The sequence below is a fragment of the Podarcis erhardii genome (genome assembly GCF_964252035.2).
Source record: "Podarcis erhardii genome assembly, chromosome: 3".
Taxonomy (NCBI): Eukaryota; Metazoa; Chordata; class Lepidosauria; order Squamata; family Lacertidae; genus Podarcis; species Podarcis erhardii.
The window spans coordinates 90009128-90024378 of record NC_138507.1 but is presented as its reverse complement, the minus strand read 5'-3'; the positions used below and the strand labels follow the sequence as shown (position 1 = coordinate 90024378).

At 46.4% G+C, this 15251-nt stretch overlaps 2 protein-coding genes across 2 annotated transcripts in view; one reads left to right on the top strand and one right to left on the bottom strand.

Moving 5' to 3' along the window:
- The window catches only part of PPP1CB (protein phosphatase 1 catalytic subunit beta), a 35350-nt gene extending 27443 nt beyond the window's left edge, over positions 1-7907 (bottom strand). Inside the window, exon 1 of the mRNA XM_081854214.1 lies at positions 7429-7907. Coding sequence (XP_081710340.1) covers positions 7429-7480 — 52 coding nt within the window. The 5' untranslated portion in view covers positions 7481-7907. The remainder of the gene's footprint in view (positions 1-7428) is intronic.
- PCARE (photoreceptor cilium actin regulator) overlaps positions 1-15251 on the top strand; it is a gene marked incomplete at its 5' end in the record, with an annotated part of 409145 nt that overhangs the window by 210951 nt on the left and 182943 nt on the right. The gene's annotated exons all lie outside the window — the stretch shown is intronic.

Sequence of the window (15251 nt, the reverse complement as noted above, 5' to 3'; positions counted from 1 at the left end):
GCTGGCGTACAGCTTCTGGGTGACGTGGCCAGCATGACTAAGCCACTTCTGGCGAACCAGAGCAGCACACGGAAACGCCGTTTACCTTCCCGCTGGAGCGGTACCTATTTATCTACTTGCACTTTGACGTACTTTCAAACTGCTAGGGCAGGGGTCTGCAACCTTTAAGACAAAAAGAGCCACTTGGACCCGTTTCCGAAGGAAAAAAAAACCTGGGAGCCGCAAAACTAATGCACGCACCGCCCCCATGCGACGTCACAGCCAGTACAGCGCCCGCCACAGTGGGGAGTGTCGGGGCGCACAATGCGCCTCCTCCCCTTGCTAGTATCCACCCCGGAGCCGCGGCAAAGGTGTAAAAGAGCCACATGCGGCTCCGGAGCCGCGGGTTGCAGACCCCTGTGCTAGGGTATAGATGCGTCAAAATAAACAAGTGGTCATGAACTGGTAAAGGAGTGACTTGCCAAGAGTTATTGGAGAGGCAACGTGTGAACAGGTGACTTCCTTGTTCACAGCTCTTGCATCCAGCAGCTGCTAGTCTGTACTAGCTCTTGGGCACCCTGCTAGCTTCCAAGTTGGGTTGAGGAAAGAAACCTATTATTTTGTACAGTTACCGGTAAGTTCTCTAGGAAAGGATACTCAGAAGTGACAGCAGAACCTCTAAACCAGGGGTCAGCAAACTTTTTCACAGCAGGGGGCCAGTCCACTATCCCTCAGACCTTGTGGGGGGCCGGACTATATTTTGGGGGGGAAATATGAATGAATTCCTATGCACCACAAATAACCCAGAGATGCATTTTAAATAGAAGGCCACACTCTACTCATGTAAAAACACCAGGCAGGCCCCACAAATAACCAAAAGATGCATTTTAAATAAAAGGGAACATTCTACTCATGTAAAAACACACTGATTCCAGGACTGTCCATGGGCCAGATTTAGAAGACGATTGGGCTGGATCCGGCCCCCGGGCCTTAGTTTGCCTACCCATGTTCTAAACTCTTAAAGAAAAGCATTCAAAGGTTAGAACCTTGAACTTGTTTTTGTCTTCAAGAGTTATGCCCCCTGTTCATTTATTTACCACAGAGATTATCACAGTTCTGTTGCAGAGGATACAATTTATGGAGTGAATACTGGTAAGGGCAGCTTTACAACTTCTTAAGGATAACAAGTCTGACATAGCAGCAGGAAGGACAGCTAGGAAAAGTTGCTTGGAAACAGAACTCAAGAGATTAAAAGCACAATCCCTAACCCATAGGAGAAACAAAACAAATTCCTTCCAGTAGCACCTTAAAGACCAACTAAGTCAGTTCTTGGTATGAGCTTTCGTGTGCATGCACACTTCTTCAGATATGCACACGAAAGCTCATACCAAGAACTGACTTAGTTGGTCTTTAAGGTGCTACTGGAAGGAATTTGTTTTGTTTTGACTATGGCAGACCAACACGGCTACCTATCTGTAACTGGAACCATAGGAGAAAGTCCCAATGAGGTGTGTGTATGCATGGTATACTTCGGTATACTGAATTGTATAAGGATTGTACTGTAAGTTGGTCATCAATGTCTGTTTTCAATGACTTCAGATAATGTTTTAACAGGAAGACATTACTAAAAGATAGTAGTTAAGTTATAAGCACGTCCTAGAAGTGATTCACTCTGTTAGTTACAGTTTTAAGAATCTAGTATGATTATTAAACCATGTTACTGCATCTCAGAATGTGGAAATCCAATGTATATTCAGTATTGTACAGGCAAGTGGCTTCTTGCTGCATCATACAGATACTTGTAAGAGAGTAAAATAGATACTTGTAAGAGGGTAAAAATTACACAACTTGAAAACTGAAAATGAGTTTTAGCTCAGCTCACAGAGAGGGAGGGAGAGAAATTATCACTATGGTAAAGGAAACACCTGTGATTTCAAACTAAAAAAATGTTCTGGATATTTTATTTGTGAAAACTTTAAGATCATTCCCTCTAGTAACAAAAATCAGGCTGTAAAGTATTTTGGAGCCACGAGAAATAAGGTAGTAGCTTCTACATCAATGGGGGCTTTCTAGGGATGCAGATGCACATAAATTGGTAAATTAAAAGAAAAAGTGGTATCCAATGTTAGCCATGCTCAGAGTAGACTACCTGAAGTTAATGTTTGTGCCAAACTTTGGCTTACTCTAAGTAGAACTTAGATTAACACAACCATGTGTGTTAAACACACTAAAACAGAGAATGTCAAGGTACTTAATTCAGGGGAAAAGGGAAACTGGGTGTTGGGGGTGGGAGGGGAGACAGTTACCGTATTTTTCGCTCTGTAACACGCACCCAACCATAACACACACGTAGTTTTTAAAGGAGGAAAATCCGTAGGCATGCCACCCATAGGCATTCCCTCCATAACACGCACAGAGATTTCCCCTTACTTTCTAGGAGGAAAAAAGTGAGTGTTATGGTACAAAAAATATGGTAATTAGGCACCTGAAGCTGAAACAGCTTTATATTTCAAACCACATTAAAAACATCATGTACTACAAATTATCTAGGTCTCCTATTCCTAGTTCATTTTCTCCTAAAAGTCTATTGCCTCACCTTTCTGACTCATTTTTTTTAAAATAATAAATGTTTATTCATTAGCGTGATAGAAACTGAACCAATCTCCAGGTTTCTGCCAACAACATTTGAGCTCTTAACATATGGATCACTACTAATGGGTCATATTCACTTGCTTTCCCTTCAAATCTCCAGTACAATTAAATGATCCAATTAAAGCTTAAAGCCAACAATAATATTTTTAAATAATATTTTCCATTCATTTTTAAGATACCTACATTCCTATGTAAGCCATGGTTCTTCTAATGCAGCCTTTCCCAACTAGGTGTACTCTGGATATTTTGGACTACATCTCTCAGCATTCCTTGTGGCTGCCCATGCCGACTGAGGCTGACAGAAATTGCAGTACAACACTGTTCTGGAAAACACCAGGTTAGGGAAGGCTGTTCTAATATTTCCACATTCCCAGCATAGATTTGACACATTTGTATGCATCAGGGATAGGGAACATCAAGGCCATGGGCAGAACATAGCCCTCCAGGCCTCACTACCACCCCACTATTCTCTCCAGCCCACACCCCTCACTGGTCCTGCTTTGCACCCTCATTGAGTATTTCTGTTATGAACTCTGGCTTTTCTGGATGGAGGATGGAGATTGGTGTGTGAGTGTCATTGTTAGAAACTGATATATGAAAGCTAGGAGCTAAACAGCATATTAAACCTAGGTTATGCGCACATCGGAATGTCTAGGCGCACTTTTTATAACAAGAATACAAAGATGAAAATGAATGAACTGCAGCTAAAAACCTTATGTTCATTTTTCATGTGGTCTAGTCTGAAGACTTCAAAAAACAGCCATGCCTCCCCCACTCATATTCTTAAGAGGGTCCCTTCTGCAGTCTTCAGAGTGGTTAGAAGTGGAGGCAGAAAAAGGTCCCCCCTTTCCTTCCACTCTGAACAGGCCCTGAATTTTCCCTACACCCCCTTTCCTTCATATAAACGTATCTTGTTGGCACCACAATTAACACATATTAAATGCATACACAATTGATGGCAAAGATACCCAGCTTGAGTGTCCAGTTTGCAAACCTAAGTCTCCTTCAATGATCCCACTTCAAATTTTGTTTTGATTTTAAGCATCACTGTGAGTCTGAGGTAGATAACACTTTAACATGCACTACTGTGCTTGCTCTGCAAGAGGTCTGTAGAGCAACAACACGAGAATGGGCCTTTTCAGCTGTGCCTCCCCACTTGTGGAATGCTCTCCCCCAAGGAGGCTCACCTGGTGCCTTTGTTTACATATCTTTAGATGCCAGTCCTCCTCTCCCAGGCCTTTCTTTAATTAGCCAATCGATGGCCCTTTAAACAGTAAGGGGGTGTATTCTTTTTGTTTTTGGCTATGGTATGTATTTCTGTGTTTTTATATTGTAAACAGATCTATCATCGTTGGATGAAGGGCAGTATACAAAATGTATTAATAGTAACAATTACAATACCACATTGGGAAACAGCTTTATTGATGCTTCTTTATTATTATCATTAAAATAATTTATATTCTGCTTCCTCATTTTGAGATGAAATGCTACAGCAGTTTCTTTATAGAAATGACAAGAAAGCTTGTATAGAAATATTAAAATCCTATGAATTTAGGTATATACCTATAAATTATGTATATAAATTGTAGGTATATAAACCTACAACAGTTACTAGGCTGCACAAACTTTTAGGGGCGAAGGCAGAGAATGAATAAGGAATTCTGCTACGACTATAGCAGTAGCAGTATGGCTACCAGGCTACTGTTTAAACACAAGGCTATACAGTGGTACCTTGGGATGCGAACGGGATCCGTTCCGGAGCCCCGTTCGCATCCTGAAGCGAACGCAACCTGCCTCCGCGTGTTTCGCTGCTTCCGCGCATGCGTGTGACGTCATTTTTACCGTCTGCGCATGCGCATGCGGCAAAACCCGAAAATATTTATCCCAAGGTATGACTGTATAACAATTTTTTTAAACTGTCATTTTAAAAACTCATAATATGTAAAAGAAAAGCCCCTCCCCTAACTTTTATAGTAGGGATCACTGGCTGGGGGAAGGGAGGAAGAATGTTTGCCTGTGGTTAAGAACTCTTCTTCCTGTGTTATGCAGCTTCCCCCCTCCCCCCAGGAATAAACCATTTTCCTATTCCAGCTCTCTAGAAGTGAATCAATAACAAATTCTCTCTCACATGCACACACACACCCCTCCAATATAATGAAATATTCAGTTTCAGGTCTGGATGCTGGTCAAGAATCAAGTCATATCCTGCTCAGTTGTTTTTCTAAACTAAGAAGCCCCACTTCAGTTTTTCCTCACAAATGATGCTGCAACCAACCTCTCTACAGGTTTTGGCTGGCCTTTTCTTGCACTTTTTCCTGCTCTACAATAGCTTTTCTAAGATATGGTAGTTTACAGTTCTGGTTGCCACAAACCATGCCTCAGAAATACTGAAAATGCATTTTCCAGCTAATAATCAACATAGTCGTCTTACTTTGAAGCTCATCTCACCATAACAGCATTGTCAAATAACATGAATTAAAATGCCATCACCAGTCTGAATTACATAAAGCAAATCCTTAAAACTAAAAATCCTCTTTATCCAGGCTGCTCCTCACAGTATAGTGTATCAGCGAGACAGGAAGTTAAATGTGAAAAGTAAACAAAATTTAGACAAAGGAAGCCCATCCAGTATTTTGAAAACTCAGAAATGGTTCTATCAAAACCAAGCTTTGAAACAGCAGTATCTATGTTGAAGCAAGGCTGCACTGCCTACAGTTTGCAGTTATAGCTCACAAGTAAATCCAAAACCTGAAATGTCAGTATAGTCACCCTCCAGTTTATCTGATACATACAACTGGCAACCAAATCATAAGTATACTGGCATCAATCCAGAAAATTACAAGTGTTCAGAACACTGCCTGTCTGGTAGTATAGTCACAGAGCTGAAGAGCAGAAACCTTTGCAACCTCACTAAGTACTCAGGCAAGAGTTGTCAAGATGGTATGTCTTGATTTAGTCCCAGTTCTGGCTTCCTCTCTCTACTCCCCTTTCCCATTATAGTTAATTATTATTAAAATGTCTCACCTCAGCGAGCCTTACCCCTGCATGTCTTGCCCCTGCTTGCACACCGAACAGTTGTGACCGGCTTCTTAGCGGAGCCCCTTGCAATAATAAAAAATATGGGTGGTGCCAATACAGTGATGCTGCCCACTGCTAAACAGACTCATTGCAGATTTCAAAGATTTCGCTCCTGTACAGCAGGAACTCTACCATTAGAGTAGATACATGTGTGAAAAACTCTTTTCACATGGAGATAACTATCAGTGGATGTGAGACAAAGCTGCCTGTACAAAAGTGACATTAAATTTCACAATCCTATAGTTACACTACATTTTCAACAGTTCTCAGTTTTGCTGTTTCAGTAATGTTAACACAATATAGTGTCAGCTTATCTGTACTAAAACTAAACTGCAAGACTGACTTACTGTACTTCATAGATATTTCAAACAGGATTCAGATTATTATTATTATGTATTAAATTTGTATATTGCCTTTCATCCAAAGATCACAGGGAGGTTCACAACATAAAAATACAAAATGAATTGGATGTCTGCAGGTTTCTTCACTATATGTTTTAAAAACTATTTTAAATAATGTTACAGTCTTGAAAACATACCCACAAAAGTTACTACACTGGTGAGGCCTGGCACAAGGAGGACAGATAATTCCTTCTTCCCTGCAGCAGTCTAATGCATTTCTATGCAAGGCACCTAGGAGGGACAGAGTCCCTCCCCGACTAGCCAGCTCACTGTCCTGCACACACTTCCTTCTCACCTACAGAAACCAAGCTTGTGCTTTCACACACTGTGAAAACCACCAAGTTTCATAGACATCTTTATAACCACAGAAACAATAAGCAAGATTTTTTTTTGGGGGGGGGACAGAACTAGATAATGCTTGAGTGTTTTGTGAGGGGCGAGTAGGAAAGACACATGGATTTGATTTATAAATATACCTCGACAGCTGCAGAAGAAAGAAAAAAGTTTAGATTCAAGCCCTTATTTAATATCACAAAGCACTGACAAAGCACACAAAAAAACCCCATACTAACACTATGACAGAAAGCAGTCGTAGGACACTGGATTATCTTTGTCCATGAAGCAGTAAAGCGAGGTGGAATTTTTAAACAAAAAGCAGCCTTAGAATGAGAATCCCGGGTTCTGGGTTAACCTGTGGTTTATAAATCTGAAGTTATAGTACATATATATATCCACAAGGGCAGGGGAGTGCTAAGAGACTGACAGCGACTGAAGCGATGGGGGTGGGAAGGATGAGACTGCAAAGGGAAACCTCGTACTTCTACCTACGCTTTTCTACCTCTCCCGCCGTAGTAAGTTATGGGAGCGAGAGGTACTGGCGGAGAGAGCATTTATTCCTCCGGAGACGGGTGGGGGGTGGGATATGGAGGGAAAAGATAAAGGCACCCAACTTTAATTAAAGTACCCAGCGATTACCACCGCTTTCTTCCACACCCCCAATTAGGGCAAGGATAACAAACGCCTAAATGAGCTTATTAAATGAGGTTATTAGTCGGGGGCGGCGAGGGGGGGGGGAGGCAGAAGAGGGAGGCAGGCGGCTGTTCTCACGACACGGGATTCACACGACCACAGGAGAGCCCCAATACACCCTTTTCTCAGGCGCCCGCGGAGTCCGCCCTACCAAGCCCGCAAGACTCCCGTTTAGGAGCAAAAACTTCGCTCGCCCCGGTTCAGAAATGCCCCTGTCCCCGGCCTCCCCGCTCGGGCCTCCGCACCCCGCTGCCTCCAAGGAGGAGGAGGAGGAGGGTTGCGCGCTCACCTTCCAGCAGCCTGGTGATAAGACTATCCACATTCAGCTCCCCGTCCGCCATTTTGTAGCTAATGGACTCAGTCCCGGGCGGGGACGGAGAGAGACGGCGCTTCGGCGAGGAGGCGGTGGCGGCAACGAAAGCAACAGCGTCTCGTCAAGGACCCTCCTCCCGCCGCCGGCGGCAACTCGCCCGAGCGCGGGACCTCAAAGCGCCCGGCCCAGCGAGCGTTGCGGGGAGGGAGGGGGGGGTCTTCCCTCAACGCTCACTCGCTTTCCGGCTCCGCTGAAGAGGGAGGGAGAGAAAGAGGCACGAAACCGAGTCCGCCAATCCTCCTCCTCCTCCCCACCCTCCTGCCTGCCTTAGGCCCCGCCGCGCATGCGCCGCGAGTTCCTTTCCACGATCCTTCCTCCCGCGCCTCTTGCCGCTGTTGCTTATACTCCAACAACAACTGCGCGGGAGTATCGGGTTCGGCTCTGAGAGAGGGCTGCGGAGCGGCGCCGGCCGAGGCAACAAGCGCGCAGGCGCGACGGGCTCGCGCTTGTTGCCTCTCGCTCGTACGCCCGGGCGCTCACGTGGGCGCGCACGCGCTTCACCCGGCTTGCCTGCCTTTCTTTCTCTTCGCTCTCTCTCTCTCTCTCTCCCTCCCCCCCCCCTCCCCTTTTCCATCCCGCTTGTGTCTCCTGGTAACCGGGCTGGGGCCTAGTGCTTAAATGCAAAGTGGAGCCTCTACGCCTGCTGCGCGCAGAACACCGTGCAGCTTTCCTCGAGCGCCGCGTATAGTAGGAAAGAGAAGCCCCCACAGGGCCAGACTCATTTCTGCTCTTTTCTCATCTACTGTTTTAGTTCGCGCGGAAAGGCAGCCTTGTTACTCCCTAAAGGGGGAGGAGTGAAAACCCTCCCAAATTCACAGAACAATAAGCAAGGGCTACACCACGCATTTAAAGAACACGGCTTCCCCGAAAAGAATGCTGGGAACTGTAGTCCCCCCGTGATAGGAATTTTGAGGTCTTAGATATATGGCAATGTTCATAAGTGTACCAACCAAGCACGTAGATAGATCAGCACAGGAAGACCGACCTCAAACCATTTTGATTCCCAAACTGACCAAATGTTTTCCCTGCAAGGAAGGAGGGGGGGTCAGGGAGCCTTCCCATTGTCTCAGGAATTGAGTAATCAACATTTGAATGGGTGACAGACTATCAGGAAAGGCAATCAGATAACCTGGCAAACAGGAAAAACAACATTCAAATTTCTGTTTTAGACCGTCTTTTCTATGATGTAGGTATGATGTTTCTGGGGTGGTCTTGATCTACAGGGTGGCAATTTCAAAAGTCTTTATAAGGTCTTGCGTGCCATTGTTCTGGGTTCCTCCTCCTTTCCTGCGGGTGAGGGGAGCACCCTGTTGCAACAGATCAATAAAGATCAAGCTTACTAGCTTCTTTGCTTCTCAATATTCTCTGGTTGGCCTCTGTTATTTTCTCCTACTGTAGCCTGAACCTTGCCCTTGCCAGGGAATCGTTTGCCGGCGTCCCCAGTGCCGAAGAGAGAGAGCAAAAAGCACCAGGAAAGATTCTTCTTTGGAGAAAAGAGTTTATTGCAATCTGTGCACAGAGACAACCAGCAGGATAGCTCCTGAAAAACTGGCTGCGAAGCAATGTACTTCAGCAGACTTTCTTATACTTTTCTGAACCTCCTCCCCCCTCCCATACCTTCTTCAAACTTCCCCAATCAGCTGGCAAATGTTCAACTTATTCCCTTATATGGCACATCTATATTGCTTGCTAAACACATCTATACTGCTTGCTAAACATTCCATCTTCCTCATACCTATCTTTCTGCTGGCTAAGCACTCCCCTTTTGCTTGTACGTGTCTTTTCTTATCTTTGCATTGTTAAAGCAGGAAACGGCCTCCTTAGCAGGCTGGTTAAATTTGCAAGCAGCTGCAGTTTTCTTGCAAGCTAGCAAGGCAGGAAATGGACTCCTGACCTGCCAGACAGATTTAGCACACAGCCACTGCTTGCTTTGCTAACTGTCTGACCACAATTGCGAAATCAGGATTAGACAGAAATTTACTTAGGTGCAGATAATATTGTGAGCAATCCTTCTTAGGTACAAGGTACAGAGAATATTGAGAGAAACCTTTCCCATCTCCCTTCACTCCCTCCTCTTCTTTTGAACAATCTATTACTTAGATTCGTTCTGGGGTATGGGTCTATATTCTCTCATAAAAGCAATCACACGCGGACCCATCGTGCGGGACATCATCTTTTCCATCATATGTTGCAAGCATTGCATCAAGCAGGGCATACAGAAGCAGAAAAGCAAAAGGATTATAAGCGGCCCTGCTATCAATACCATAATATGCCTGATCCAACCACCATTGGGCAGCCAAGAATATAACCAATTCCATGGATCACCTTCTGTAATTTTTAGCGGGTTCCCAGCTATCATTGTCTCCATGTGGTCAATTGTGGCCGAAATGCTAACATTGTTATCTGGGATAAACATACAGCAATGAGAATGAACTAGCGCACAAACTCCTCTCTATGTTGAAGATGTTACCAATGGGAATTCCATGTAGCATCAAACCTGGCCGTTTAGCATAAGGTGGTATGTGCATACACAGCCAACAATTGGAGAGATTTAACATTGTGGTAAACTTAAACATATCTTGGATATAAATATTATTCTTCCACATCTTATGATAATTTTCTCCTCGTGATGTTTTATTCAATAATCTAGTCTCCATCTGCCCATGTTCACCAGGTGCAGCACCTTCCTTGTCTCCTGCAACTATGAGAACAAGGAATACTAGGAGGATCATCAAGGGGATAGAAGGATCGGGCTGTCGTCTCCCGCAGAGCCTATGACGCTCATGCCAGCAGAAAAAGAGACACATCCATGTGACAAGGGCAGTTGAAATAACCCCTATCCACCATCCCCAATCACTCCATGGTTCCTCCCACCAATATTCAGGGAGTGTGCTCATTGTTGAAGAGCCCACTGATATTCGTGCTCGATTACCTGTTGAGCCTCAAAGGTGAGAGCCCACCGGTGAGCTGATACTCCCACTATGTGGGTCAACTTTCCTACTAACCCTGTTGGGTGGATTGAACTCTCGTGCTGCCTCCCTACTGACCAGGGCGTATGGAGGCTGAAATCCTGGGGTGGCAATTCTTATTTTGGGAGGCTCGAGCCACCACGATTGTCAGAGGTGGTGCTGCAGAATTTACTGGCACTTGTTCAGCAATTTCAATGCACACCTGGTTCAGGCTCCCTCCCCTGTAACACTTGCATTAAGATGGGCTCCGTCCCATGCAACACCTGGATTAAGTTTAGAACCTGGTCCATCAGATGAGGTTGGTACAGTGCTCTACCCCCCGAATGACAGTTGGTTACTCCCCCCCAACAGCAAGAGCAGTCCAGAACTCGATAGAATTCGACCGTCTCTGCAACTTCCCGTAGGAGCACTACCCACGCGTGCTGGATAGTGGTGTGGGAGAGGAGCCACAACGGGGTAGTGGGATGTTTCAATACGGCAACCTCATCAAACCCCTGTTTCCAATAGCCAATGAGCATGCCGTCTCTTACCACCGGCAAGACGAACCAATCATAGCAGAGGCCAGCAGGCCAGTAAGGGCGGTATGGCTCAGTGGGGTCAGGGCTGTGGGGCATAGAGCAGATCAATACAGAATATAACAGAAGAAAAGAGAAAAGAGAAAGTCCTTATGAAAGTCCTTGTGATGATCAGCTGCAGGATCTCGGTGCCCGTGGTCCAACGCGTTTCCTGGTAGCGTCAGACACAAGGTGATGATCAGCCGAAGGGGTTGATCAGGATTTAGTTGCACAGTCCAATCTGTAGCGGCTCTTTTCACTCTGGTGTGGTGGACCCAAGGGGTGATGCTGGCGACTTTCACGGCGGTGGCTGTGGAGAGCAGGACGGTGTAAGGTCCCTTCCAGCACGGTTGTAGCGGCGTCCGTGCCCAATCTTTTACCCACACTTCATCACCTGGCTTGAACTGATGCAGCCAACACACAGGGGTTGCGAGCCTGGGTCCACCTGTTGAGACAAAAGAAAACTCGGAAGAATATCTGGACATAATTATTCAATTGCATATCCTGACCAGCATGTGGGGCAACATTCTGACATATGGGACCGGTCTCCTAAATACAATTTCAAAGGGTGACAGATGGGTCCGTCTTAATGGGAGACTGCGGACCCTGAGTAATGCCAGGGGTAACATTGTCACCCAATTAGACCCAGTTTCCTGGGTCAGCTTGGATAGCTGATTCTGGGGTCTGTATGCTGTATGCAACTTTCAGTTGATTTGTAGTGCCTTAGCCAACTCCTGCAATACTGAGTGAACAAAGGCTGGTCCATTGTCAGCTTCTGCCCCTTTGCCAGGTTTAGGGCTCTGGTGAGCGCAGTTAATTCTGCCAGCTGGGCCGATGTTCCAGGCGGGAGTGGCTTTGCCTTGATCACCTGGTCTTCCAGGGCTACTACTGCGTAACCTGCCTTCCGCTGTCCAGCCTCAACAAAGCTGCTTCCATCCACAAACCATGACGGCCACTGGGGGTCTGCTTCATCTTTAAGGTCAGGCCTGCTAGAGTACACCTCATCCATTACTTCAATGCAGTCATGCGTGGGCTCCTCACCTTCTCCTACCAGTAATAGGGTAGCTGGGTTGAGGGCTGTGGTGACTTGGAATTTCTAACGCGGATGTAGTAGTAGCATCTGACATTTCCTCATTTTAGCCTGGGAGAGGAAATAGGTGCCTTTCGGCAGATGGCACGCTGATTCTTTCCTAAGTGGCCTCGCCCTCCTCCCCGGGCGGTTTCTCCTAACGGTGGACCTCCCGTCTTCAAGGCCATCAACTTCTTTGCCTGATACTTCTCCCCTTTTTTCCTTCTGGGCCTCTTCCTCTCTTATTCCTAACATCCATTCCAAGGTGTGGCCCATAAAACCTTCAATTTTTTAATTTTTTTATTTTTTTTAATGTCCCTGCGGATATCGGGCGCTGCCTGGGCTACAAAGGCCGCTTTAAAAATTGGGGCGTTGGCAGCCTCATCTGGGTCCACGGGGGTGTACTGGCGGTAGGCTTCCTTCAGCCTCTCTAAGTAGGCTCCAGGGGCCTCCTCTGTCCCTTGCACTATTTCTCTGGCCTTCACAAAGTTGGTGAGTTTTCTGGCTGCCCTCCTCATGCCATTTAAGACATTCTGGCGATAAGTGGTGAGGGTATTTTGCCCTTCAGTGGTCTGATAATCCCAATTCGGTGTATTTTCAGGATATCCTGCTGCAACAGCTTGATCTCCTGCCCCCTGCGCTCTCATGTGTGCTCGGGCTTCAGCATGAATTCGCCTAGCCTCCTCTGTAATTAGCAGGGCATCCATCAAATATTGCACATCATCAAAAGTGGGATTGTAGGTTTTGAAAATTCCCTCAAACAGCTTAATGATTTTGGCAGGGTTTTCTTCAAATGAAGGGTTTTGGTTCCTCCAATTACAAACATCTGCACTAGAGAAGGGGACATGTTGAACTGTATAAGTTCTATTGGGCACCACCCCATCAGGTCCCACGGGGGCCGGAGGGTCATACACTCTGCGGAGAGGCATCACTCTGGCCATGCCCTTCTCCTGTGCTTTATGTGCCCTATGGAGGGTCACACTTTTCACTGTCTTCCCCACTCTTTCTGCCACTTTCTTCATCTTTGTCCAGGTCTAACAATGCATTGTCCACGGGATTGGGGGCTGGGCCATCTGCTCCCTGTGGCGGGGGTGGTGCCAGGGCTGTTGCCGGGGCATAAGGCGGTGGGGGCATTAAAACTTTATCTTCTTCCCTCTCTGAATCCTGGAGGACTGGGGGTTGTCCTCCTGTCTTCCTGACTGAGCAGATACGGCTGCCTGAGACTTCTTGGCAGCATGACTTCAGCAGGGGGGGGGGTGTTCTTTTCCACATTGGTCTTCCATGTGGAGATGTAGGGGATTTGATCAGAATGGACATTCAAAATGTTCTGATATAATGGATTAATGAGTTGCAAATCAAGGGTCCCGGTGGACGGCCAATTTATTCTTTTGGGTGGGCCAATCTAATTCACACAATGTCCTCATCCTCCCCCTTCGTCAGCTTGAATCCCCAAAAGCATTCCAAAGGGGTACTTTTATTTTGGCCAGAACCCATTTCTTCCAGATACTCCGCTCCTATTCACAGTAAAAATTCTCTCACACTTCATATACTACAGATTGTGATCTGCGCGAGGTCGCCCTGGCAGAAAATGCACAATCCTGCAACCGCTCGGCCAAGGGGAATGCTAAACCCCGACCTTCATACACCAAGACAAACACTGGAGTATCCGGTACACACACACACACACCACACAGAACACACCAAAAATCACAATATATATATACCTCCCTCTTCTGTTCCAAACTTTTGCTGGTGGCACTCTACTGCACAACCAGTCCCCTTTTGCTTAACCTTACTGGCGGCACACTACTGCCACGGCCAGTTCCCTTATTCCTGGCGGCACCCTACTGCCTGTGACACCCTGCCAGAACCAGGGGAGGTTGATCAAGCCTCCTGCCCTTTCCGTCGGGCTGCCCTTTCCGTCGGGCTTACCTTTTTCCGCTGCGGACCTGTCCCCTCGGCGCCGACCTCTTTTTCTCCCTCAACCAGATGTCTCCACTCCAGAACAGTGTGGCTGGCTCCCCCCACGAAACAGGCGGGGTGCGCACGGGAGCCTGCAAACGCTGCTGAGCTGTTCACCTTGGTTGAGCCTGGCCCTCCCCGGCCCTCTGGGGTGGGGCAGATTTCCCGGCCAATGCACCAAGCTGTAGCCTGAACCTTGCCCTTGCCAGGGAATCGTTTGCCCGCGTCCCCAGTGCCGAAGAGAGAGTGCAAAAAGCACCAGGAAAGATTCTTCTTTGGAGAAAAGAGTTTATTGCAATCTGTGCACAGAGACAACCAGCAGGATAGCTCCTGAAAAACTGGCTGCGAAGCAATGTACTTCAGCAGACTTTCTTATACTTTTCTGAACCTCCTCCCCCCTCCCATACCTTCTTCAAACTTCCCCAATCAGCTGGCAAATGTTCAACTTATTCCCTTATATGGCACATCTATATTGCTTGCTAAACACATCTATACTGCTTGCTAAACATTCCATCTTCCTCATACCTATCTTTCTGCTGGCTAAGCACTCCCCTTTTGCTTGTACGTGTCTTTTCTTATCTTTGCATTGTTAAAGCAGGAAACGGCCTCCTTAGCAGGCTGGTTAAATTTGCAAGCAGCTGCAGTTTTCTTGCAAGCTAGCAAGGCAGGAAATGGACTCCTGACCTGCCAGACAGATTTAGCACACAGCCACTGCTTGCTTTGCTAACTGTCTGACCACAATTGCGAAATCAGGATTAGACAGAAATTTACTTAGGTGCAGATAATATTGTGAGCAATCCTTCTTAGGTACAAGGTACAGAGAATATTGAGAGAAACCTTTCCCATCTCCCTTCACTACCAGTAGGGAACCGAACGTAAGGACTCTATATGGGCTCTTGGATACCCCATAAGGGAAAAGGGCAATTTTTGTTTACAACACCCCTGCCCCGCACAGAACTGTGATTCCCATCACCTTTAACAGGCTACAGCATGGGTAGGCAAACTAAGGCCCGGGGGGCTGGATCCAGCCCAATCGCCTTCTAAATCCGGCCCGCAGACAGTCCAGGGAATCAGCGTGTTTTGACATGAGTAGAATGTGTGCTTTTATTTAAAATACATCTCTTGGCTATTTGTGGGGCATAGGAATTCATTCATTTCCAAAAAAATATAGTCTGCCCCCCCCCA